Consider the following 27,496-nt stretch of genomic DNA (forward strand, 5'->3'; position numbering starts at 1 on the left):
TCAGAGCACGGCTTGTGCTCGCTCCATACACCCACATGATCCGTCATGTGACTTACATGTACATCACAGATCAGGAAGGGAGAAAAGGGGGTGTAACACGAGAAACCTTTATAGTCTATCCATGTCATAAATGTCTGATAAACAGGGTTTCCAGCTCTGGGAACAGTACCTATCTCAAGAACGAGCCCTCCCTGATCTCCTGTTCTGGCTGGTGTCCAACCACTAGTCAGGGTTGCCATCTTGGCTTTTTATTTTTTGTATACAGCTTAACAAAAATCATGGACAGATGATTTTTTTTTAATAGACATAGGATATAAAGACATCAGCAGCATTCACTGTAAACTGTAAAATAATGATAATTACAGTCAACATAATCTGTATAAGTTTCTTCAGCTTCAAAAAAAACAGATGCCTTAAAATTTTTTTACCATCACGGAAAAAAAGTGCCTTATTTTTACAGACTGTCTTTGAATTTGTCGACGACCCATGAGTGGAGAGATGAAATATTTCTTACAGAATTTGTCATATTTTTTTGTAAATGCAAAACTGTGACAATTTTTTTTAAAACATTTCCTATGATACTCTCTTAGGCTAGGTTCACATTCGCGTTTGATTCTGCAGCGTATCATCCGCACAAAAAAAAATCCTATTTTACACGATATTTCTAAGTGGTATTTTTTCAGCCAGATACAACCCTTGCCCTGCAGATATTTGATGAAAATTTTTACTTATGGCAACCAAAGTATTTTCTAGACATTCATTAAAAATACAGAATTAAAATATGTATCATAACAACTAATGCCATCTACTGTCTGAAAATAAATTATCCCCTTTAATATACATATTCATCTACCATCAATTCTTCATTATACAAATCCTTTTTTAAATTAATAACTAATGGTACTATATTCCTGTTAGATTGCATTCCGTATTTTCTAACCAAATGGACATATGTTGGAGAGAGGCTGTGATCTAAGAGCAAACCTTTTTCATATTTTTTCGAAGTGTACTCCAATTAGAAGTCTATAGGAAGAAGTAGATATTCTCTTAAAGAAAATTACTAAACTGGAAATTAAATTTGTGCCACATCTTCCGCTATTATCTTTGGAAAAAGATGACTTCGCTCTACAACTCACATTTAGAATGATTCATTTGTTTTTAGTTTGTAAATGGAAAATAACATTTATTCCTTCTCTTATAGACATATTCAATAAAACAATAAATCTTTTGAAATATCATACAACGCTCTCCAATACTACTAGATAGTCTCAGTGAAATAAGAAATTCCTTTCTAAGGCCGGTTTCACACTAGCGCATTTTCAGCGCGCGCACGGCCGGGGGTAGCTCCGCCCCCGATCCGGCTCTCTGCCCGGCGTGCCCGCCCCTTCCTTGTAGCGCCGCCTCCTAGCGGACAGCGGCGCCTGCGATTGGCGCACCCTATCTTTAGCATAGGGTGCGCCGATCGTGCGCAGGCCGTGCGCTAGTTGCGCTTTGACCTGCGCTGCGCACTTTTGACGGTGCGCCGTGCGCGCCAAAATCCGAAAAGTTTGATTTTGGCGCGCACGGCGCACCGTCAAAAGTGCGCAGCGCAGGTCAAAGCGCAACTAGCGCACGGCCTGCGCACGATCGGCGCACCCTATGCTAAAGATAGGGTGCGCCGATCGCAGGCGCCGCTGTCCGCTAGGAGGCGGCGCTACAAGGAAGGGGCGGGCACGCCGGGCAGAGAGCCGGCTCGGGGGCGGAGCTACCCCCGGCCGTGCGCGCGCTGAAAAAGCGCTAGTGTGAAACCGGCCTTAGTCAGTGCCTCTACCCCATTTATTACTCAGTGCTCTGTCAGAACATAATCTATTAAAGTAGTCCCTACTACTAATTTTACAACAGTAAGCTTGATTTTCAATAATTTGACCTACTAGATTTTTGTTAATTGTGCAATTGCTTCATTGATCTATTCTGTTCTTTAATTTGCTCCTTTTTTCCATTGTGGATCTCATGTATTTTTCCCTCCCCCTTCCCTATTCTTTACCTTTTTCCTAGCTTCTCTCTCACTCTGCTCCCTTTCTTTTTCCTTTTAGCTTTTTCATTTTCCTTCAGTTAAAACATTCCTTGATTTTCCCGTATTAAAATTATAAAAATTATTTAAATATCAATAAAAATAATTCAACTAAAAGAAACTTTCAGTGGAAAACTTACGAAAACTCAGAGTCCTAACCTGATAACTCTCAACCAAAGATACTTTCTTCCAAGGGGCCATGGCTTTAAAAGAATCAATTCCCCACTGTCAGGAGCCCCGCACTGCACTTGCTCACTGAGCCAGTGCGTGTGTCCTGAGTACAAAGACAGTGCTCAAAGATACCTGTGGAGCAGGGCAGCAGCGGTGACGATGCGTGCTTCAGAGTATCAGGACCTTAAGCACATGACTGCTGGGGGCATGGCCTAAGCTCCACAGATCTAGGAGCTGCAGGGAAACTCCTAGAAAGGTAACTACAGGACAATGTTACCAAGGGGCATAGACAGGGGTGGAAACCAGATCAAGCCGAGGTCAAAGCACGAGATAGCAGCACAGTACCAAAGGGTTATACAGAGCGGATAGTCAGGACGTAGCAATAGATCTGAAAACCAGAACGGGCAATAGACGGTACAATAGGGGTAAACTGTAATGGAGTAACGATAGCCAAGCCAGGAGGTCAGAACCAGAGAAGACAATAGTACCAAAGCGAGAGACGGAATACAGAGTCAGGGAACAGACCGGGTCATACATGGGAAGCAAACAAGCAACGCAGAATACACGCACACCAGGGGTCAGACAAACCAGAACAACAGTATAGCTGACAGAGAACCCTGGTAAAGAGTGAGTATAAATACCTCTCCCAGATCCAGAAAGAGGCCACGAACACTTAACCCTGTGAGTGCAGGGCAAGAACTCTGTTCAAACCATGACACCCACCAGTCTATCCATTACCATATGGTGTTTTATGTGGAAATAAAAATTAAGTGCCAAAAAAAAGTAAACATAAACAAGGTTTCTTACAAAAGCAATATGTATAAAATATTGATAAAGTGCCAAACAAAATGGACGTAAGTACGGTTCTTCCCCCAGAAGAAGGCAATAGCCGAAAGTACGTAGGGGCAGGCACTGGCACCCACCTAGAGGTAATTTTCTTGTACTAGTTTCATTTTTTATTGTAGCCTTTCACACCTCTTTAGGAGATATGTTGTTTCATTATAATCCTTATGGTCTTTTTTTGGATGTATTAACCTGTGAAGTGTGTTAGCTCATTTGTGTCTATGTACAACCTCTTCATAACATGAGGTGGGTTCTTGTTGCCAAATTCTTGGTTTCTCACTTTTTAACCTTGTCTGTTTTTTTTTTTGGGGGGGGTTTGTCAATAAAATTTTGAATTTTGTGTACATTTTTTTCTGATCTACATTTACTGTATATGTATACTTTATATATACATACTGATATAAACAGTGGTATTTACTCAGTGCCCCAGTATATCGCTAGGCATGATGAGAGCTACTTTGCTAGAAGTTTGAAACACTCATCATGTTGTCTTGCTACATTTTTGAGAGGTACAACAAAGTGTGGTAACATGTAACCTTATTTTTTAGTGTGTCTGTTTCCTGTACCCCAAGTGTCAGTGTCATTATCCCATACCCCAGTTATCAGTGCGGGAGATACGTGGATTTCCAAACACTAAAAATGTTCTTTTAAGAATAAAGTTTTGCCTGCTTTTTGGGGACAATCCTATATTATCATAAAACTGTTAAATAGTGGCAAAAATTTAACTAATTAGGGGGAATGATAACATTAAAACCATATATGATGACACAGTATTTATTCTTAATTATCCAGATGCCTGTGTTTAGAGAGACTCTACATTACAGTAGCCATCATGGCTCCAACTGAAGAAATACTGTCCTCCTGTCTTATCTCTCTGGCCGTGAGTTCTCTCTTCTCTCTTGCGCGTGGCTGCGACCTGCTTTGTCTGCTGCACACACTCTCCCTTCGCGCCCTCAGCCCGCACTCCTTCCTGTCCAGCACAACTTCACCTTCCCCACTGCTATTGACAGGTCCATGATGAAGTTGGTCCAGGTCTAAAAGTCTTCCCCTCCGGCAACCCTGCTGCCCAGCTATATGGTTCTGGACACGGAGCAGAGGAGGCAACCCCTTTCTGGTTCTTCCTGTGCTTCACCCCCTTACAAGATAATGGAGGTGGCTGACATGGAGAAATCCTACCAATGGCTGGAGAAAGCTGGACCCGAGACAGCACAGAGGCACTAATCATAGCGGCACAAGAGCAAGCACTAAGTACCAGATCCACAGAAGCAGGAATCTACCACACAAGACAAGACCCAAGGTGCAGACTATGCAAAGAAACCTCAGAAACCGTCCAACACATAGTAGCAGGATGCAAAATGCAAGCAGGCACCCCATATACTGAATGCCACAACCAAGTAGCGGAAATTGTATACAGGAACATCTGCACAGCATATGAGCTAAGTCCCCCCAAGTCCAGGTGTGAGACCCCAGAAAAAGTGTTGGAGAATGAAAGGGTAAAAATCCTGTGGGACTTCAAGATCCAGATGGATAAGCAGGTGTTGGCTAACCAACCAGACATTGTCATAGTAGACAAGGACCAGAAGACAGCAATGATAATAGATGTGGCAGTGACAAGGGACAGCAATATCAGAAAGAAGGAATATGAGAAGCTGGAGAAATACCAGGGCCTCAAAGGAGAAGTGGAGAAGATGTAGAAGGTGAAGGCATATTTTGTAGCAGATTGGTACGGACCAGTTTTAAATAAAACTTAACTTTTAATGTAGCTTTAAAAACATATAACAACAAAAAGTGCCATACAAAGTGCTCGTGCTGAAGTGATTATAAAATGATTCAATGCCGCCTGAAATCACCCATATGGAACAATGGGGCACTCATTATATCATTATAAATTAGGAAGAGTGGTCTATGGCCCCACATATAAATTGTCCTTATATGGTTAATACTATTCTCTAGGCTCTATAACAGTCCATATAGGACATGAATATAAACAGAAAAGTGAGCCACTGTACATACATCAGACACCCTCAGAGAGGAAATGTATAGAGTCTCCTTTAGATTACTGACCACAAATCACCTCTCTAGAGTGTGAATAGATCATAATGTACTTATCTCAGATAACGTTGTTTTCAATGACGGTACCCAAATACTGCTCACAGCTAGGGGGCTCCACATATCAGCGCATCGCTGGGAAGCTCGATTCCCTCTATATGTCTCCCAAGACAGGTGAAGGCAACAGTGATTCCAGTGGTGATAGGAGCACTTGGAGCAGTGACCCCTAAGTTGGAAGAATGGCTACAACAGATCCCAGGAGCAACATCTGAGCTCTCCGTCCAGAAAAGCGCAATGCTCGGAGAAACTAAGATCCTGCGCAGAAGCCTCAAAGTCCCAGGCCTCTGATAGAGGACCCGAGAATGAGAAAGGACAACAAAGACCACCTCCAGTGGCGTGAGAAGGAAGTTTTATACAGCTCTGGCAAAAATTAAGAGACCACCACATCAAAACCCTGTCATGGGCAGCCCATTCTCCAAACCTGAACCCTATTGAAAACCTCTGGAATGTAATCAAGAGGATGATGGGTAGTCATAAGCCATCAAACAAAGAATAACTGCTTACATTTTTGCCCCAGAAGCAGTGTGAAAGACTGGTGGAAAGCAGCCAAGACGCATGAAAGCTGCTTTTAAAAATCATGGTTATTCCACAAAATATTGATTTCTGAACTCTTCCTGAGGTAAAACATTAGTTTTGTTGTTTCTAAATGATTATTGTAATGTATAATAATTAGATCTGTCTTTTTAAGCAAGCCAGACTTATGGGACTTGGGGGGTGGAGACAAGAAGGATGAGAAGGGAAGTTTCAGTTTCACTTCTGTGTAGCATGGGAATGCAACTGTTATGCTGTGTGCTGGAGGACGAAGAATAAAACATATCTAAAGTTTAATACCTTGAATTCTTCATAACGTGTGGATATTACAACTGGCGACGAGGATGGGATATAATCACCTACTGCTGTGAGTACAGACTATATTTTACCGCTTCACACGCCAGCACCACTGAGAGACTCTATCATGGCTGACTACTTGCACACATTCCCACAATTTGATATGACTGATGTCATTAATCTCTCCCATAACTGGAGAAAGTGGCTAAACAGATTTGAGAATTTCCTAGAAGCCATGGACATAAAGGAGGAGAAAAGAAAGAGAGCTTTGCTCCTACATTGTGCAGGCACAGGAGTCTATGACATATACAGTACGTTACCTGCAGCAGAAACAGACACATACAACAACTGCACTAAAGCTCTCACTGGCTACTTCAACCCTAAACAGAACATCAGATATGAAAGATATAAATTCAGGATTGCCAAGCAGCTTCCAGAAGAGTCCATAGACACTTATGTCACACGGCTGAAAGAGTTAGCACATGGATGTGCCTTTACAGATGTAGATGATGAAATCCTAACTCAAATAATTGTCACCTGCTCGTCTAATAACCTAAGGCGTAAGGCTCTGCAGCAGGATATCTCTCTACATGATTTGCTCAAAATGGCCCGTGCTATAGAAATAGCAGATCATCAGGCTACCGTAATGGAGAATGGGGATAAATTACATGTGCATAATCTCAAACAGAAAAATTTACCAGACAAACAAGCCCAGAAACAGAAGAAATGTTATAGATGTGGACAGGATTTCCCTCACCACCAGAACAAATGTCCAGCTATGGGACAAACCTGCAGTAAATGTGGAAAAGGGAATAATTTTGCAGCTGTTTGCAAATCAGCACACTACAAGCCTCCACTGCCTATGACAAAATCTGCAGAGGTAAAAGTGATAAATCAGGACACAGAAGAAATGTCTGCGACTGAGAACTATGTGTTCACTACCTCTGTCACTGGTTCAGTACAGTCTCCCTGTGTTACACTCTCAATCTGCAACACTGACATTACCTTTACAATAGATACAGGAGCTTCAGTGGATATCATAGATGGCACTACATATGAACAATTGAAAACAAGGCCAGTCTTACAACAAGTGCAGACTAAAATCTTTCCTTATGGATCTAAAACACCTCTAGCTATAATGGGACAATTGGATGCTGAAATTAGATATAAAGAAAACAGGCAGAAAACCACTTTCCACACATTACAAGGATCGGGAGCCTGTCTTCTCAGCTATCACACTGCCTTGGAGCTAGGGCTCATCCAGGTTATTCATACCATAACTGACCCTGCGGATATGGATGTACAAACTATGGTGAACAGCTTTCCCTCCCTATTTAGTGGTTTGGGAAAACTAAAAGACTCTCAAGTACACCTTCATGTGGATGACAATGTTCGTCCAGTAGCCCAGCCTCACAGGCGTATTCCATTTCACCTGAGACAGAAGGTAGAAAAAGAACTCCAATTGCTCATGGATGAGGACGTTATTGAAACTGTTACTGGTCCCACTCCGTGGGTCTCTCCACTTGTGGTAGTTCCAAAACCTAAGACTCCTGATCAAGTGAGACTGTGTGTTGACATGCGCCTGCCCAACACCGCTATACAGAGGGAAAGACATATCTCACCTACGATTGATGACATTATTCATTTATTAAATGGAGCCACCGTCTTCTCAAAGCTCGACCTCAATAAGGGATATCATCAATTAGAACTGAGTCCAGAGTCCCGATACTTGACCACATTTTCCACCCATGTGGGCCTCAGAAGATACAAAAGATTGACTTTTGGAGTCTGCTCAGCAGCAGAAATTTTTCAGGATGCAATAAGGAGTGTCATTCAACACATCCCAAATGCCTTTAATTACAGTGATGACATATTGGTTTTTGGTAAAACTCAAGCTGAGCATAATCGTGCTCTATATGCTATCTTCGAAAGTCTGCTTTCTGCTGGACTCACTTTAAACAAAGAGAAGTGCGAGTTTGACAAGGGTTCATTAGAATTCTATGGTCACATCTTCTCGGCAAAAGGAGTACAACCAGACCCCAAGAAAGTGGAAGCTATCAGAACAGCCTCAATTCCACAGGATGCCAGTGAAGTGCGTTCTTTCCTTGGAATGGCAAGTTACTGTGCTAGATATATTCCGAATTTTTCAACAATCAGCAATCCACTACGGGAACTTACAAAACAAAGTTGTATTTTTCAATGGTCTCAAGACTGTCAGGCCTCTTTTGAAACAATTAAAAATGAACTCTGCTCGACAACCACTATGGCTTATTTTGATCCAGCTCTTCGAACTGAACTGATTGTGGACGCCAGTCCCGTGGGACTGGGTGCTATTCTAGCGCAGTACAAGGATAACAATCAAAATCCTCACATCATTTCTTATGCAAGTAAGAGCTTAACAAACACTGAAAGAAAATATTCTCAACCTGAAAAAGAAAGCTTGGCAGTTGTCTGGGGATGTGAACACTTTCACTTATTTCTCTATGGAGCTCCCTTCACCATTGTCACAGATCATCAAGCACTTCTTACAATTTTTGGAAATCCCAGAGCTAAAATGCCTGCACGAATTGAACGATGGGGCCTACGTCTACAGGACTACAACTATAAAATTGTTCACAAACCTGGAAAATACAGCAATCCGGCTGATTATCTTTCAAGACATCCTACTAATGATGATATACCTGTGCATTCCTCCATTGAAGAATACCTACGTTTTGTTACAGATCATGCCGTGCCAAAAGCACTTTCTTTTGATCAATTTATAAATGAAACAACAAAAGACAAGACACTCTGTGCCCTAATACAAATCATCCAAAATCGAAGGTGGCATGAAATTCAAAAGGAAAAATTTCCTGATTCTGAGATTGATCTGAAAGAGTTAAAACTATTCTCAAACGTACGTGAGGAATTATCAGTCACTGAAGAACACCTCATTCTTCGAGGTACCAAACTAGTTGTACCTAAGACTTTGCGTAACTTAGTCATACAGATAGCACATGAAGGTCATTTAGGAATTGTTGGCACAAAGAAGTTACTCCGAGAAAAAGTGTGGTTCCCAAATATGGATCACTTGGTGGAAGAAAAGATTAGACGCTGTTCTACTTGTCAATTAATCACTCTATCATCAAACTTAGAGCCATTACAAATGTCTCCGTTACCCACTGCTGTCTGGGAGGAAGTGGCAGTCGATATACACTCACTGGCCACTTTATTAGGTACACCATGCTAGTAACGGGTTGGACCCCCTTTTGCCTTCAGAACTGCCTCAATTCTTCGTGGCAGAGATTCAACAAGGTGCTGGAAGCATTCCTCAGAGATTTTGGACCATATTGACATGATGGCATCACACAGTTGGCGCAGATTTGTCGGCTGCACATCCCTGATGCGAATCTCCCGTTCCACCACATCCCAAAGATGCTCTATTGGATTGAGATCTGGTGACTGAGGAGGCCATTTGAGTACAGTGAACTCATTGTCATGTTCAAGAAACCAATCTGAGATGATTCGAGCTTTATGACATGGCGCATTATCCTGCTGAAAGTAGCCATCAGATGTTGGGTACATTGTGGTCATAAAGGGATGGACATGGTCAGCAACAATACTCAGGTAGGCTGTGGCGTTGCAACGATGCTCAATTGGTACCAAGGGGCCCAAAGAGTGCCAAGAAAAAATTCCCCACACCATGACACCACCACCACCAGCCTGAACCGTTGATACAAGGCAGGATGGATCCATGCTTTCATGTTGTTTACGCCAAATTCTGACCCTACCATCCGAATGTCGCAGCAGAAATCGAGACTCATCAGACCAGGCAACGTTTTTCCAATCTTCTACTGTCCAATTTCGATGAGCTTGTGCAAATTGTAGCCTCAGTTTCCTGTTCTTAGCTGAGAGGAGTGGTACCCAGTGTGGTCTTCTGCTGCTGTAGCCCATCTGCCTCAAAGTTCGACGCACTGTGCGTTCAGAGATGCTCTTCTGCCTACCTTGGTTGTAACGGGAGGCAATTTGAGTCACTGTTGCCTTTCTATCAGCTCGAACCAGTCTGCCCATTCTCCTCTGACCTCTGGCATCAACAAGGCATTTCCGGCCACAGAACTGCCGCTCACTGGATTTTTTTTCTTTTTCGGACCAGTCTCTGTAAACCCTAGAGATGGTTGTGCGTGAAAATCCCAGTAGATCAGCAGTTTCTGAAATACTCAGACCAGCCCTTCTGGCACCAACAATCATGCCACGTTCAAAGGCACTCAAATCACCTTTCTTCCCCATACTGATGCTCGGTTTGAACTGCAGGAGATTGTCTTGACCATGTCTACATGCCTAAATGCACTGAGTTGCCGCCATGTGATTGGCTGATTAGAAATTAAGTCTTAACACACAGTTGGACAGGTGTACCTAATAAAGTGGCCAGTGAGTGTATATGGACCATTGCCAAATGGCCAATACATTCTCGTAACAATTGATGAATATTCTCGATACCCTGTCATTTCATTATTCTCTTCAACATCTGCTAATAATGTCATACCAGAGCTGGACGACATTTTCTCGGCATATGGTATTCCAAGAGTGGTCAAAACAGACAATGGACCTCCATTCAATGGACATGTGTTTACACAATTTTCTGAATACTTGTGATTCAATCACAGGAAAATCACACCTTGCTGGCCGCAAGCCAATGGAATTGTGGAACGTTTTATGCGTACTCTGGGGAAACGTATCAAGGCAGCGAGTCTGGAGCACATCCCACTGAAACAGTCATTATACATATTTATGCGTAATTACCGCAATACGCCACACTCCACTACTAATGCTGCTCCAGCTCATTTAATGTTCAGCAGAACCCTGCGTATACGTCTCCCTGATGTGACCAGCCATCCCCGACCGAGTGACTCCTCAGTGAGATCCACAGATTTCTCCAACAAACAAGCCATGAAACGTTATGCAGACAGAAGGCGAAGGACACAGTCAAGTGCCATCGAAAGAGGGGATGTCGTGGTGGTACGTCAAAGACCAACCAACAAGACCTCACCTGTATATGGTCCTGCAAAATATTATGTTACTAAAAGGAAAGGCAGCATGATCACAGCTGAACGAGATGGACACTCCATAACGCGAAATTCTTCATATTTTAAAGTCATACCGCAGAATGATGACAATGAACTCTCTTTGGTGGAAGATTTGGTATCCGATGGTGGAGAGGACCAACAAGAGGTAGCTGGTCCATCAATAATGAACCCACTCAATGAGCCCAGACGTTATCCTACACGAGAGAGAAGAGCTCCATCGAGGCTTATTGAAGAAGTGTAACTACAGTTTTGTTTGTTTTGTTTTTTTTTTGTTTCTCTGGTTTTTGAATTGAACAAATAAGACAAAACGGACATATGATTTCTTTGGACGTTTTCATGTTGTTGCATTTATCAGTAATATGGGTTATTTATAGTAAAAAAAAAAAAAAAGAAAAAAAAAAAAGGGGGATGATGTAATGTATAATAATTAGATCTGTCTCTTTAAGCAAGCCAGACTTATGGGACTTGGGGGGTGGAGACAAGAAGGATGAGAAGGGAAGTTTCACTTTCACTTCTGTGTAGCATGGGAATGCAACTGTTATGCTGTGTGCTGGAGGACGAAGAATAAAACATATCTAAAGTTTACTACCTTGAATTCTTCATAACGTGTGGATATTACAATTATGAACTTGTTTTCTTTGCATTATTTGAGGTCTGAAAGCAGTTTTTTTTTCTAAATTTTGACCATTTCTCCTTTTCAGAAAAAAACCCAAAATTTACAGCTTGGAAATTCGGAGACATGTTGTCAGAAGTTTATAGACTAAAAGAACAATTTACATTTTACTCAAAACTATACCTATAAAGAGAAAAATCAGACAAACTGAATATTTGGAAGTGGTCTCTTAATTTTTGTCAGAGCTGTGCATATATACACTCACTGGCCACTTTATTAGGTACACCTGTCCAACTGTGTGTTAAGACTTAATTTCTAATCTGCCAATCACATGGCGGCAACTCAGTGCATTTAGGCATGTAGACATGGTCAAGACAATCTCCTGCAGTTCAAACCGAGCATCAGTATGGGGAAGAAAGGTGATTTGAGTGCCTTTGAACGTGGCATGATTGTTGGTGCCAGAAGGGCTGGTCTGAGTATTTCAGAAACTGCTGATCTACTGGGATTTTCACGCACAACCATCTCTAGGGTTTACAGAGAATGGTCCGAAAAAGAAAAAAAATCCAGTGAGCGGCAGTTCTGTGGCTGGAAATGCCTTGTTGATGCCAGAGGTCAGAGGAGAATGGGCAGACTGGTTCGAGCTGATAGAAAGGCAACAGTGACTCAAATTGCCACCCGTTACAACCAAGGTAGGCAGAAGAGCATCTCTGAACGCACAGTGCGTCGAACTTTGAGGCAGATGGGCTACAGCAGCAGAAGACCACACTGGGTACCACTCCTCTCAGCTAAGAACAGGAAACTGAGGCTACAATTTGCACAAGCTCATCGAAATTGGACAGTAGAAGATTGGAAAAACGTTGCCTGGTCTGATGAGTCTCGATTTCTGCTGCGACATTCGGATGGTAGGGTCAGAATTTGGCGTAAACAACATGAAAGCATGGATCCATCCTGCCTTGTATCAACGGTTCAGGCTGGTGGTGGTGGTGTCATGGTGTGGGGAATTTTTTCTTGGCACTCTTTGGGCCCCTTGGTACCAATTGAGCATCGTTGCAACGCCACAGCCTACCTGAGTATTGTTGCTGACCATGTCCATCCCTTTATGACCACAATGTACCCAACATCTGATGGCTACTTTCAGCAGGATAATGCGCCATGTCATAAAGCTCGAATCATCTCAGATTGGTTTCTTGAACATGACAATGAGTTCACTGTACTCAAATGGCCTCCTCAGTCACCAGATCTCAATCCAATAGAGCATCTTTGGGATGTGGTGGAACGGGAGATTCGCATCAGGGATGTGCAGCCGACAAATCTGCGCCAACTGTGTGATGCCATCATGTCAATATGGTCCAAAATCTCTGAGGAATGCTTCCAGCACCTTGTTGAATCTCTGCCACGAAGAATTGAGGCAGTTCTGAAGGCAAAAGGGGGTCCAACCCGTTACTAGCATGGTGTACCTAATAAAGTGGCCAGTGAGTGTATATATATAAAATTCTTTTTATCACCACCAGGGGGGCGATAGCAGGTCACTGCATTCTGTTTGTGCTGGCTTATACAATACAAAAGTTGCAGGCTATTACTTGTTGCATTGTTAGGTCGGGTTCACATTGCGTTTGATCGGCACATCAGTGGCTCTATTGGGGCTTTCGTCAAAATCCCTGGAAAACAGAATTCGGGCATATGTGCCGACGGGGCCATTGACTTTAGGTGATGCAGACGGAGTCACTATGTGCTCTGTCGGACATGGTTTTTAGCCATATCTGCCTATTTGAGTAGGGCACCAAAATGCAGTCAACCATGTCTTGATTCCGGTTTCAAATAGGTATATGGCTAAAAATTACATCCGACAGAGAGCAGACTAAGCACCGATGGAGTCAGAGATCAAACGCAATGTGAACTATATGACCTCTTTAATTTGTGTAGTTCTTTCCTGTAACTACTATATTGTGAATCTCTGAAAGCTCCGCACAAATCCCACTCATCGTCGCCTGTCATGTGGTTGGGGCGCCGGTGGGTTGTCATTACACCCGGTGGTCTGCAGAAGACAGTAAAAAGTAAAATAGATCCAGTTCATCGTATGACATATCCCTTGCTTGCTTGGAGACCACTGTGTCAAAGCGTGAAAGCAATCAATGAAGAAGAACAAGGATCCAGCTCAACGAACAGTGAACAGTCTGTATTCACATGCATACAAAGTAGAGGATAAAACAAGGCTCCTTTACATGACAGGTGGCGTCAACGCGTTACGAATGACCTCACTCCATTAATCAATATCAAGTTGTATCTTCCGCTTTGTATCCATGTGAATAAAGACTGTTCACAGTTCTCTGAGCGGGACCTGTGCTCTTCTTCATTGTCTGCAGAAGACCCCTTTGCCTGTCATTATGGTACTCCCGTAATGCTGGCTTGTGGCTGGTGTTCATAGAAGATGGTAATTTCTGCTATACATAGCTCCAGAATGGTCACACATGCTAACTATGATGACACAGGGAACTTTGGGACTCCTGTTCTCTTGATTGATGAGGCTTCCAGCGATTGGACTTTCAGCAAAGATGCACCTTATCACCTATCGTATGAAAATGTGATCTAGGTCGCTAATGGTACAACCCCTCTAAGATTTTTATTAGCTTGATTATTAAGGGGTTAAACTACATAAACAAGACCACACAGATAATTATGGGTATTTTATTGTAGACGCTATAATATATACGCAATGTTAAAATAAAGACTTTATGGTATACATGATATTCTAGCAAAGAAATGTTTTAGAATAATATAACGATCACTTGACCGGAATGGCAGCGACTTTCAGGGAAGTGACGGCTGTTCTTGGGAGGATTCAATAAGGGTATGTGATCTGTAATAAACTGTCTGGGTTATCGCGTTCTCACTTCTGCCCTCAGTGACTTTCTGATCATCGGTGTTCACGTTCTTCTTGCCACTGATTATATCTAGAGTGCAGCAGTGCAGGAAGATGTACTGAGCCTAGAAGAGGGAACACATATTTATAAGAACAAAACTTAAATAGTCTCTCTGGACTTTATATAAATAAAGCTTACGCTTATAAAGCGATCGTACGTTAAAAACATTTTCACGTTAAAGTCGTTTTTCAACACTGCTCACTTTAACAGCAAGAGATTAGCAGTGTTGATGACGTTGCTTCTGTTCATATCGGTTAGGGTAGTTTCACACGTCCAGATAATTCCGGTACCGGAAAAACCGGTACCGGAGCTATGCGTGTCCATGAGTCTGTGTGCATACGGAGGTCATCCGTGTGCTATCCGTATGCTATCCGTGTGTCCGTGTCCGTGTTTCTGAAAATTTATTTTTAATGTTAACCCTTTGACTTTTAAAAACGCACATGGATCGCACACGGACAGCATCCGTTTGCGGTACGTGTTTACACGGACCCATTGACTTGTATGGGTCCGTGTGATCCGTGCTGTTGCACAAAAACGGACATGTCAGCGTGTTTTGCACACGGACACACGGTCCATGAAAACACGCTGACATCTGCATAGACACATTCATTAGAATGTGTCTACGTGTGTCAGTGTCTCCGGTACGTGAGAAAACTGTCACTACACGTACCGGAGCCACTGACGTGTGAAACTGCCCTTAGGCTGCATCCATAATGCATGGGAGAGTTGCACAATACCTGACGATGCGTCCTGGCATGCTTGTACAGACACGATGTTGTCTGTGCCACTCTCCTCCCACTGTGGAAATAAGCGACACCAGCCAATTTTTTTTAACCACTTAACGACCAAGCCATTTTGTAGGTTAAAGACCAGGCCTTAATTTTGAAGTCGGACCACTGTCACTTTATTAGATTAGATTAGATTAGATAAACTTTATTGATCCCGGAGGAAATTACAGTATTACAGCAGCAGAACAAAGATCAAGAACATTACAAGAACAATACACACTTTACAAAATAAGTCTATATGGACAGCAGATGCGGATAGACTGGTACTTGTAACTCACCAATTCCCCCCCATACACTTTGAACTTCATTTAGTCTTGGGATGCTTTACACTTATACATTTGTTAAACATCCCCACAGCTGTCGGAACAAACGATTTTCTATATCTTTCCTTTTTACACATTAGTTGGAGTAGACGCTTGCTGAATGTGCTCTTTTGCTTCGCAAACAGTTCATAGAGCGGGTGTGTATTGTTGCTCATTATAGCCTTGCATTTCTTAGTAATTCTATCCTCTAATACCTCCTCGAAAGTCCTGAGTTGTAGACCCACCGCCGCACTAGCCTTCTTGATAAGTTTATTCAGCTTATTCGCGTCAGCTGTGCGCACACTACTACCCCAGCATATAATTGCATCAAAGATTGCACTCGCCACAATGGATTGGTAGAACATTTCAAGCATTTTGCTACACACATTAAACGACCTTAACTTCCTTAGGAAGTAAAGTCTACTCATCCCTTTCTTGCAAACCTTCTCCATATGGCACCTCCAATCAAGCTTGCTGTCCAGGTGAACCCCCAAATATTTGAAATTCTCCACCATCTCCACATCCTGACCATCAATAGTGATAGGTAAGCAATCCTTCATGCACCTTCCATAACTCAACACCAGCTCCCTGGTTTTCTTTACGTTGAGTTCTAAATGGTTAGCCTGGCACCAGTCAACAAAGTCCAAAACCACCCTTCTGTATTCCTCCTCCCCCCGGTCTCTCTCAATACCTCCGACTATCACTGAGTCATCAGAGTACTTCTGAAGGTGACAAAGGTCTGATTTATACTGAAAATCAGCTGTGTATAACGTAAAAAGGAATGGCGACAGCACCGTTCCCTGAGGGGCTCCAACACTACTCCGCACACTATCCGATACGGCCGCCCCCAACCTCACAAACTGTGGCCTGTCCGACAGATAATCAATGATCCAATTCACTAGTCCCTCATCAACCGCCATTTCAACCAGCTTTTTACGTAATAATAGTGGCTGTAAGGTGTTGAATGCACTGGAGAAATCGAAGAACATGGCACGCACAGTGGTTCTATCATTGTCCAAAAAGGAATGTACTGTTTGTAGTAGATACGCTACAGCATCGTCCACCCCCAGACTCTGCCGATACGCAAACTGAAGGGGGTCCGTAAAAGCAGACACCCTCGGACACAAGTAGGCAAGTACAATTCTCTCCAAGGACTTCATCACATGCGATGTTAAGGCCACCGGTCTATAGTCATTATGGGAGCTCGGGAAGGTAGTCTTGGGAACCGGCACCAGGCAAGAAGTCTTCCATAGAACTGGTACTCTCTGTGATTGTAAGCTCCAGTTAAACAGGTGCTGGAAGACAGTGCACAACTGATTCGCACACACTCTGAGGACACGTGGACAGATACCATCAGGCCCTGCTGCTTTACCCATGACCAGCTTACTAAACTGTTCCCTCACATCATTTTCGGAGATCAAGAAAGACTCCGACTTCCTCCCCCCAGTTGATATTGCTCGTCTCTCCCCGGCCCTCTCCTCTGTTGACATGGCACATTTATTGTTGAATCTGTTGAAAAAAACATTCATTTCATTAGCCATGATCAGCCCCCCACCCCCCTGATCTGACCTTGCCTTAAACCCAGTCAAAAGCTTCATTCCAGCCCACACTTCTCTGGAGTTGTTATGTGACAATTTATTTTCCAATTTAATTCTGAATGCTTCACGGGCAATCCTAATTTTCCCCTTTAAGTCTCTCTGAACAATTTTCATTTCCTCCTTGTCCTTCCTTTCAAAAGCTTTTTTTTTCCTGTTTAGTAGATGTTTCAATTCTTTTGTAATCCAAGGCTTATTGTTTGCAAAACACCGAACCTCATGAATAGGTACAATATTGTCAGTACAAAAGTTGATGTAATCAGTAACTCTCCTGGTAACCTCATTAACATCATCATTAGGTTCCCTGGCACATAACACCTCCCAGTCTGTGCATTCAAAGCAGTCTTGTAAAGTCTTTTCAGCTGCCGGAGACCATTTCCTTATCCGTTTAATTGTCGCTGGTTGTTTGCAGACAACTGGTTGATAAGCTGGAGACAATAGTATGAGATTGTGGTCAGATTTCCCCAGGGGGGGCAATGCAGATGATGAGTAAGCATCCTTAACACTGGCATAGAGGAGATCCAATATATAATTGTCCCTTGTAGAACATTTGACATATTGATAGAATTTTGGTAATGAGATCTTGGCTCTATTAAAATCCCCAGAAATGACAGTTAGAGAGTTAGGGTGTTTCGTCTGAAGCCGGGCAATCACCCCAGACAGTACATCCCCAGCTGCCTCTGGATTTGCAGATGGTGGTATATACGACACCACTGCAATAACAAGAGAGAATTCTCTAGGCAGATAGTAAGGCCTGAGGCCCACTGCTAATAGTTCAATGTTTGGGCAACAATGTCTCTCCTTTACTGTTACATGCCCCTGATTACACCATCTGTTGTTAATGTACAGTATCACTCCTCCACCCTTCTTCTTACCGCACTTCACTCTGTCCCTGTCAGCCCGAACCATTTGAAACCCCGGTACCGATATACTTGAATCCGGGACGTCCTCATGCAACCAGGTTTCTGTAAAGCACATGAGACTGCATTCCCTGAACTCCTTCTGGGTCTTACTCAGAGCCAGCAGTTCATCCGACTTGTTACCAAGCGATCGTACATTACCCATGATGATGGATGGGACTGCAGGTTTAAACCTTCTCCTCCAGGACTTGGTCTTCTTGCCTGCTCTGCAACCTCTGAAAGGTCTCCTCATTTCCCGTGGAACATGTGGTATTGCAACTGCTGGAGAAGACTTTGTCCTGCGCATTTCCAGAAGACGACTCCTTGAATACACTACTCGATTAGCGACAGACCTAGGGACAACCATCCGATCAGTGATTCCATCCATCCCGGGAGACCTCTCCGTGGCATACTGTATACGGTGCTCTCCGCTGAGCACATATGGCTGTATCACTGACACAGGCTGTGGGCAGCAGCATACATCCGTCGGTAGTATTAGCTGAGATGGACCATATTGCGTACCCCAAAGTGGCCATGCCAGCAGGGGACTTGTGGGTGGTAGTGGAGGATCCGGGTAAAAACCATATGCAGTGTGCCCGGCGGCAGTAGAAAGTGTGGGGGTGTGCTGCATTTTCCATCCCACAGCAGACCAGCGTGCAGGAACGTCGCAATCCACGAGATGAAAACGTTGCATAGATCCAAGGTTGAAATTAGAGGTCCAAAAAGACATCAGGAAAGGTATAAAAGACTGTAACAAACAAAATAAAATAAAATAATAGCAGCTGCAATGGGCTGCCACTAGCAAGGCGCCCTATTGTCTCCACAGTCTGGCAGAGAGCAGACAGGCACGTCTGCACACCTCTGAGTCCAGGAGAGTGTGCAGACGTTATGTGGTTATAACTCTGGAACGCTTCAACAGATCCCGCTGATTCTGACATTGTTTTTTTCGTGACATATGTTACCATGTTAGTGGTAAAATTTATTCGATAGGACTTGCGTTTATTTATGAAAAAAAATGGAAATATGGCGAAAATGTTTAAAATTTTGCAATTTTCAAACTTTTAATTTTTATGCCCTTAAATCAGAGAGATGTGTCACACAAAAAATACTTAATAAATAACATTTCCCACCTGTCTACTTTACATCAGCACAATTTTGGAACCAATTTTTTTTTTCTTAGGAAGTTATAAGGGTTAGAAGTTGACCAGCGATTTCTCATTTTTCCAACAAAATTTACAAAACCATTTTTTTTAGGGACCACCTCACATTGAAGTGAGTCTGGGGGGTCAATATAACAGAAAATGCCCAAAAATGACACCATTCTAAAAACTGCACCCCTCAAGGTGTTCAAAACCACATTTCCTGAAGTTTATTAACCATTTAGGTACTTCACAAGAATTGAAGCAATGTGGAAGGAAAAAATAAACATTTAACTTTTTTCCCCAAATTTTTTATTTTGACACAATTTTTTTTTATTTTGTCAAGGGTATCAGGAGAAAATTAATCACAATATTTTTTGCGCAATTTCTCCTGAGTACACTGATACCCCATGTGTGGAGGAAGACCAATCTTTAGGCGCACGGCAATGGTCAGAAGGGAAGGAGCATCATTTGAGATTTTGAATGTCAAATTGGCTGGAATCGAGAGCGGACACCATGTCGCGTTTGGAGAGCCCCTGATGTACCTAAACAGTGGTAAACCCCCATAGGTGACCCCATTTTGGAAACTAGACCCCCCATGTAACTTATCTAAATGTGTGTTGAGCACTTTGAACCCCCAAGGGCTTCACAGAAGGTTATAACGTAGAGCCGTAAAAATAAAAAATCATATTTTTTCCACAAAAATGATCTTTTCACCCCCAATTTTTATTTTCTCAAGGGTAACAGGACCCCAAAAGTTATTGTGCAATTTTTCCTGAGTACGCTGATACCCCATATGTGGGGGTAAATTACTATTTGGGTGCATGGCAAAGTTCGGAAGGGAACGAGTGCCATTTGACTTTTTGGGCTTTAATTGAGATCGGATGCCATGTCGCATTTGGAGAGCCCCTGATGTGCCTAAACAGTGGAAACCCCCCACAAGTGACCCCATTTTGGAAACTAGACCCCTTAAGGAGCTTATCTATATGTGTGTTGAGCACTTTGAACCGTCAAGTGCTTCACAGAAGTTTATAACGTTGTGCCGTGAAAATAAAAAAATCTTTTTTTTCCACAAAAATGATTTTTTGTCCCCAAATTTTTATTTTCCCAAGGGTAACAGGAGAAATAGGACACCAACAGTTGTGGTGCAATTTGTCCTGAGTACGCTGATACCCCATATGTGGGGTGGATCCACTGTTTGGGCGCACGGCTGAACTCAGAAGGGAAGGAGCGCATTTTGGAATGCAGACTTTGATGGAATGTTCTCCGGGCGTCACGTTGCGCTTGCAGAGCCCCTGATGTGCCAAAACTGTAGAAACCCCCAACAAGTGATCCCATTTTGGAAACTAGACCCCCCATGGAGCTTGTCTAGATATGTGGTGAGCACTTTGAACCCCCAAGTGCTTCACAGAAGTTTATAACACAGAGCTGTGAAAATTAAAATATCATATTTTTTCCCACAAAAATGATCTTTAATGAGCTATAATTTTTCCATATTTTGGCCGACAGAGTCATGTGCGGGCTTGATTTTTGCGGGAAGAGCATATTCGGGCCCATAACGTTTTTTGATCGCTTTCTATTCTGATTTTTCTGTTCATTTTTTGAATGAACAAAAACCAGCAGTTTAGGAATGCTTTTTTTTTCCCCCTCCGTTCCGCATGTGGTAAAATTAGTAAGGCAGCTTTCTTCTTCGGGTCACTACAATTACAGCGATACCTCATTTATATAGTTCATTTATGTTTTAGGTTTATGTTTTTACACAATAAAAACTTTTATAGAAAAAATATTTTTGCATCACTTTATTCTGCGAGCTATAACTTTTTTATTTTTTCGCTGATGATGCTGTATGGCGGCTCGTTTTTTGTGGGACAAGATGACGCTTTCAGCTGTATCATGGTTATTTATATCCGTCTTTTTGATCGTGTGTTATTGCACTTTTTCCAAGCGGTATGATGATATCGCTTGGAAAAAGTAGAATTTGCTACTTTTTTGTGGTTTTTTTTCTACGGCGTTCACTGAAGGGGTTAACTAGGGTGACACTTTTATAGATGGGATTTTTACGGATGTGGCAATACCAAACGTGTATGTTTTTGTTTTTGTTTTTTTACATAAAAATGTGTAATTTTTAGGGGATTTTTTAGGGAATTTTTTATTATTTTTTAATAATTTTTTTTACATATTTTTTTAAAAAATGTTTTTTTTTACCTTGTCCCTTTATGGGACTTTCACTTTCACTTTGACTGTAGGTATAATACATTGCAATGCTCCAGCATTGTAATACATTATACCAGTACTGAGAGCTGGTGACATCTTGCTGTGAGCATGGTCTCACCAGCTTTCCGTAGGTAAATGACCCGGAGGTTGTCATGACACCTCCGGGTCATCATGGCACAGGTCGGGCCCCGCAATTACATCGCGGTGACGCTGACCTGAGGCAGAGGGAGCCCCCTACCCTCTGCCTCCCCCTCTGAACGCTGCAAACAAGCTCGATCGCAGCAGTGAGGGGGTTAACAGCCAGGGGCCGGGGGGCTCCGCTCCTAGCTGTCAGTGCAGGACGCTCAGCCACTGCAGCGCTGAGCTCCTACGCTGATATAGGGCAGGATAGGCTCAAATTTCAGCCTCTCCTGCTCATCGCTGCTGTGTTTGGTCTGTCTGATTGACTGACCAATCACAGCGCTGTGGGTGCAGGGACTGAGTGCAAGGGTCCCTGCCCCCCTTGCTGTGCCTTTCAGCTGTCATAGACAGCTGTTGGCACTGAACTGAAACTGCGTGTTTACACGCAGTGACAGTTCAAAGGCAGGACGTGCAGAGTCCGTCATGGTGCGGGAAGTTACCTCCTGCCATGGCGGACTCTGCACGTCCATAGACATTAAGGGGTTAAACATTTTCTTAGAAGACTTTCAATCATTTTAATAGCTGAAATAACAATAAAACTTACCGCTGTTTGCACCATTAAGGGCCGATGTAAATGCATTTTATGGACTGTTCCACAAACGTCAACCTTTTTGTCACATTCCAGCTGATTAATAATACAATCAAGGGCTATGAAGATCCCAGATCTCCCGGTGCCAGTCCTAGAAAGAAGGCATATGTCAGATTATACGTGGCAACATGTGGCAGTGTAGATATAATTATATATATATATACACATACAGTATGTATTGTGAGGCAGTGACCCCTGTTACAGCTAGGGGGCACTGAATTTGCTCCTCAGTTGTTGTGAGCTCATTTTCGGGTTTGCCTCTGGCTTCTGGTGAGGGTTATGGAGCTAGCTGTGCTGAAAGAGGAGTAGTGAGTTCTCTATCTGGACTCCCTCTGTTGGCGAAGGGAGGTAATGAAGCTGATCTAAATGGCAGAGACCGGCCACCTGAGGAAGAGGACTGTGATTGGACATCAGGAATTTCTGATTGGATTTAAGGCAGCCAACTCCCTAGTTTCTTGCTGGTGATTTCTCCTGACTGTGGCTTCTGGTTTCCAGTTTGGTTGCTGCCTTCTTAAAGCTCAGTTTTCTCTGCTATTGTTCATATGAGTTTTCATCTGGTTTACTTAGTTTTTGTGTTCAGCCTGCCCTGTCTCTGATCAGTTGATCTCTTTTGCTCTGTCTTAAGAATATACCTGAGTGCTGATATAGGGAATTGAAGTCAGGGCCTTTTTCTATCAGACGTGTTGGACATTTCTTGGCAGGGTTTTTTTGCGTGATTGCAGACAGCAGCTTTTCTTTCCTGTCCTTTCTAGTTAGTGAGGGCCCCATCGTTTGCTCAGCCTATCTTTCTATCTGTGTTTTCATCTTGTTTCACCGACAATACATGTTGGGGGCTGTCTATTGCTTTGGGGTCTGCTCTGGGGCAGTTTAGATTTTCCCTTTCTTTCTCTAGGCTTCTTTAGTTCTCCGGCCTGACGAGGCGTCTAGGACCACCGTAGGCACGCTCCACGGCTACTGCTAGTCGTATGGATAGGATCAGGGGTCTGCAATCCGCTAGTTACCAACCTCTCTGGTTTTCTGGGCTTAGCTTGCTTTTTGTTTTTTTCCTCCTCGGTGACTCATTCATAACATCAGGATACACATGGAGGCATAACTGTAATGGTGAGATAGTGACTGGCATTATTGTATTATGGCCAGTATGTGTCGCAGAGGAAGTCTGCGCTGTAAGCCTGAAATGTTGTTGCTTTGGGACTTCTAGTTCCACAAATGTTTGTGTACTGTAGTTTATAAGGGGGGCTTACAGGGTTAGTCAGAGAGCTGGCTGGGTCTGACTAACCACACACACCGCCCACCTATGGGGTGGTTAAAGCTACAAAATGTGACCAGGGTTTGGGTCACATGTTCGTTGTTCTAAGGTCCTGGAAGGTCTGTGTGTGTTGGAAGGTCCCAGGAGGGGATGGACTTCCTCAACAGCACAGGGTGAGACCATAGATTGGCAGAGCCTGTGACGGCACTGCATTGGGGAAGCTAATGTCCTTCTGAGGGTCTGGAAATGTCAGATGGCCTGCTGATCAAGGCATTGTCCGGGACGGTGATGCCAGTTCGGCAGCTTCCCTGGGAACCAGGACTGACAGGAGGTCAGTGTATGGAGCAGGAGCTCAAGGATGGTAACTCCAGACAAGGGAGTTATAATAATGGCAGAGGTATCTACCATTGGAACAGACTGTCGGTGTTATTATGTTCTGTTGATATATGTAATGAACTGTTTGGCGTGCGGTCACCCACGGTAACGCGACGAAGTGAGAAGTCCAGCGTGTTTAGTGAATGAGAAGTAAAGCTGTACATTATGAAGTGCTATGGACTATGTGGGGTCTGTGATGTGAAACATGGCCTGCGATACGGTTTATGATGTCTGAATACACCGGATAGATTGTGTGAGAAAACCGGTCCTGTGTGCTTTAATCCCACTGCCAAGAGAGCGTCCCCCAACACATTCAGTAAGCGCTGTCTTACAATATGTATATATATATATATATATAGATGTATATAGATATATATAATCTTTGAATTTAATCATCTTTGATATATTCCACTTTTATATTTTTTATTCCTTTTTTTTTCTTTTAAAGGAAAAAAGAAACCTTTATTAGCATTGTTAAGGCAATGCAAACATTTCTTAAGTGTACAACCCCAACCAGGCATTAAGCAAGACGTTCTGCATTTACATATCTATACTGTACACATGTGCAGAGCCTCCTCATCCTGCTGCTCGTCATGGCGTCTGCGCACACACAGCTCCTCTGGCGGCCCGGGCCTCACGGGACTCAGCGAGCGCCGCACGGTCCGGTACGAGGAAGCGCTCACACTGTGGTCATATGAAGTGACGTCATCGCATCATATTTTTGTATTCCTATGTCTCTTTATGTGTCAGCTAATATCTATTCGCTCTTGTACATTTGCAGCAACTATGGAGCTATCGTTTAGTCACAGTCACCCAGGCTATGTAGAAATAAATTGCCCTAGTCTACTTCTTTATTCCTGGTTTTTTTCGTGCTTATTCTTCCTACCTGCAATGGACCACAGTGGGGCATTTAGAAGAAATTTCTTTCTTGTATTGTCGGACCTCATGTACAAACTGCATTAGCGCTTCTCTATCATCCACCTTACCACTCTGAGGCCATTCAGTAAAATGGAACTGCCGAACTTGATGACTTGTGCAGTTCTTCAACTGAGATAGAAAAAAAACACAGTGTAATTTATATATCAGAATATACAACTTAAACTGACTAGAAAGTAGTAATACTAACACTATACGAAGATACTGCGCACTTACGTTAGTCACCATAAAGTCTCTGATAGTCCAGCTGTTGTAGATGTGTTCATGCATGAAAGTTACTAAGATGCAACCAAATGTTTTGGCTTCAGGTTTTGGCCAGTATTCTTCACCTCTCCCCTAGAATATATATATGTAAATGGGAGCAAGTCTTATACACAACTTAAAACCTACACATATTTAATATCATCATATTTATACTGGTCCATGCAATAAAAGTAACATTTTTTATATTGCAAGGTGAGTGTAAAAACCTTTATACACCTATATTGATGGAAAGATAAAAATTGGCTCTTGGAATGCAACAAAGGAAAAAATTAATGTAAAAAATGTTCAATTCTGATGGGTGTATTTTATTACTGGTTGTTGTCTTCTACCGTTCCCAGCGCTGCGCTGTTTCTCTCCAGCATCTTGTGACCGCAGTTATAAATAGTGTTTGCTGTGTGACTGGAAGTTACTTTCTCAATTTAAGTCTATGAGCTCAGAACGAAGCTGTTGCGAGGGAGTCCAGGGCCATAGTCATGGCCTACAATAGTGGCTGTTTCAGTGCACCCTGGCCCTCCGTCACATGCACACAATGTCCCCTTTGTAGCGAACCTTTCTTTGTGCTTTCCGATCCATCAGGGTCCTCTCTGATCTGTTGAGGAATTCCTTCTGACGGTTTTGAACAAAGTGAGACAGAGTCCAGTTCTAACTTCAAATAAACAATTTTACTTGGTTCCATTCTCAGCACGTCCAGCTCAGTCACAGAAACATCATGGGGATCATCATAGAGTACATTCTTTTCTTTCCCTGTGCTTTCCCTTGCTTCTTCCAGAATGCCCCAGGGCCATAATGACTCGTCCAGTACCGCAGCATTCCTTCTGTCCAGCCTAACTATCTTCAGGAGTTCCTCTGTCCGTTTCGCCCCAGACAAAAGGGCATCAGCCCACGTAGTTGGCCACCACATATTGGAGCTGCCCTGCATCCCCTTGCTGCTGCTGTGACGTTTGGCCCACAGGCTTTGGACGACTAGGTTCTTGCTGAATGTTACGTTGCCAACTGCCGTGTCTGGGCACTCAGGCCTTATTGACCAAATTGGGGGAAACTCACTGACTTATTTACAGTTGGCCCCTCCTATATTAATTATTCCCTACCCTTATCTATGTGTGCTTATGTTTCTCCATCTAGTGGGCTAACTTAGGTACTGCACTTTCCCTACAATGTATATATTTACACATTACATTACACAGTAACAGTATTACAAAACAAACAGGACATAACACGAACAAAGGCAAAGGGAGTGGGGCACCACTTAGCCTTGGCAGACCCCTTACACTGTCATACACTTACATTTAGAAACAAAGTAATGGTCCATGGCAAGAAAGAACTGCGTTGTCAAGGTTGTGGCGTGGACAGAGACAGCGCTTAAAACGGCAGAAGACAGCAACTGCTAAGCATTTGAATACACACAATGAACATACATTACTGATTGAGACTTAATGATAAAATAATAATCATGCCAAAATGGTACTTTACAACCCAATAAAGGACGGCCCTGGGATGATTAAGTCAAGTATTTGCATTTGCATGACCTAAAATATTACCGTAATAATGGAGAATTCACATGTATCACTGTACCTGGTAGTTTTCTTGCTTACTAGACAACATTACAATAGTGTTAACGCGCTGCTCCCAAATCATGTACCAGAAGTCTTTTATGGTCCCGGGTAATGGGTGTTGAGCAGCAATAAATTCTCTCTCAGATCTGTACCCCTAAGCAAGAAAAATAAAAGTTGAACCTGTGCAGTAATGGTAAAAAATTATGTGATATTTATAAGTTTTGATTCTAAACGATCATCCTGGATCAGGGGTGTAGCTATAGGGGATACAGAGGTAGAAGTTGCACTCAGTCTGGTTACTTAGGCTCCCCCTTCCACTCAATGAGATACCTATATTATATATGGCACATGGTGCGTGAGGGCTCTAATAAAGATTTTGCACCGGGGCCCAGGAGCCATCAACTACATCTCCTGTCAAATTCATAACCCACGTATTATTTATTATAAAAGTACAATATAAACTTGGCTATTGTCTATCAAAGTGCTACTAGATATTAAAAGCAACCTCATCATCTAACCACTTACAGGAATATAACTGGCATTAATATAACCATCGGAGGAGTTTTCAAGGGTCGACAATGTAACTCGAGATATATCATCTGTAATTAAAAAATACATACACTCATTAAAATACAATTATAAATTAATATAAAATATAATATACTACAGTATATGTAATACATTATTATAGATCATGTAATATAACATAATCATTTTAAATGAAGTCCGTCACTCCAAATTGACAGTGCAAACTAAGCACATAGCCTTCTAAGGGTGCTTTCACATTGAATTTAGGGATATGCTCGGTGACTCTTTCA

At 42.7% G+C, this 27,496-nt stretch overlaps 1 protein-coding gene across 1 annotated transcript in view; it reads right to left on the reverse strand.

The window, feature by feature from the left end:
* Positions 1–14,361: 14,361 nt before the first annotated feature.
* LOC141076038 (uncharacterized) overlaps positions 14,362–27,496 on the reverse strand; it is a 98,331-nt gene continuing 85,196 nt past the window's right edge. Inside the window, exons 24-29 of the mRNA XM_073563297.1 lie at positions 27,204–27,277; positions 26,698–26,832; positions 25,078–25,197; positions 24,812–24,972; positions 22,260–22,395; positions 14,362–14,662 (exon numbers count right to left, since the gene is read on the reverse strand). Of these exons, the coding sequence (XP_073419398.1) occupies positions 14,486–14,662; positions 22,260–22,395; positions 24,812–24,972; positions 25,078–25,197; positions 26,698–26,832; positions 27,204–27,277 (803 nt within the window). The 3' untranslated portion in view covers positions 14,362–14,485. The remainder of the gene's footprint in view (positions 14,663–22,259; positions 22,396–24,811; positions 24,973–25,077; positions 25,198–26,697; positions 26,833–27,203; positions 27,278–27,496) is intronic.

Source organism: Dendrobates tinctorius, unplaced genomic scaffold (genome assembly GCF_039654945.1).
Source record: "Dendrobates tinctorius isolate UK_male_01 unplaced genomic scaffold, ASM3965494v1 ptg000384l, whole genome shotgun sequence".
NCBI classification, from domain to species: domain Eukaryota; kingdom Metazoa; phylum Chordata; class Amphibia; order Anura; family Dendrobatidae; genus Dendrobates; species Dendrobates tinctorius.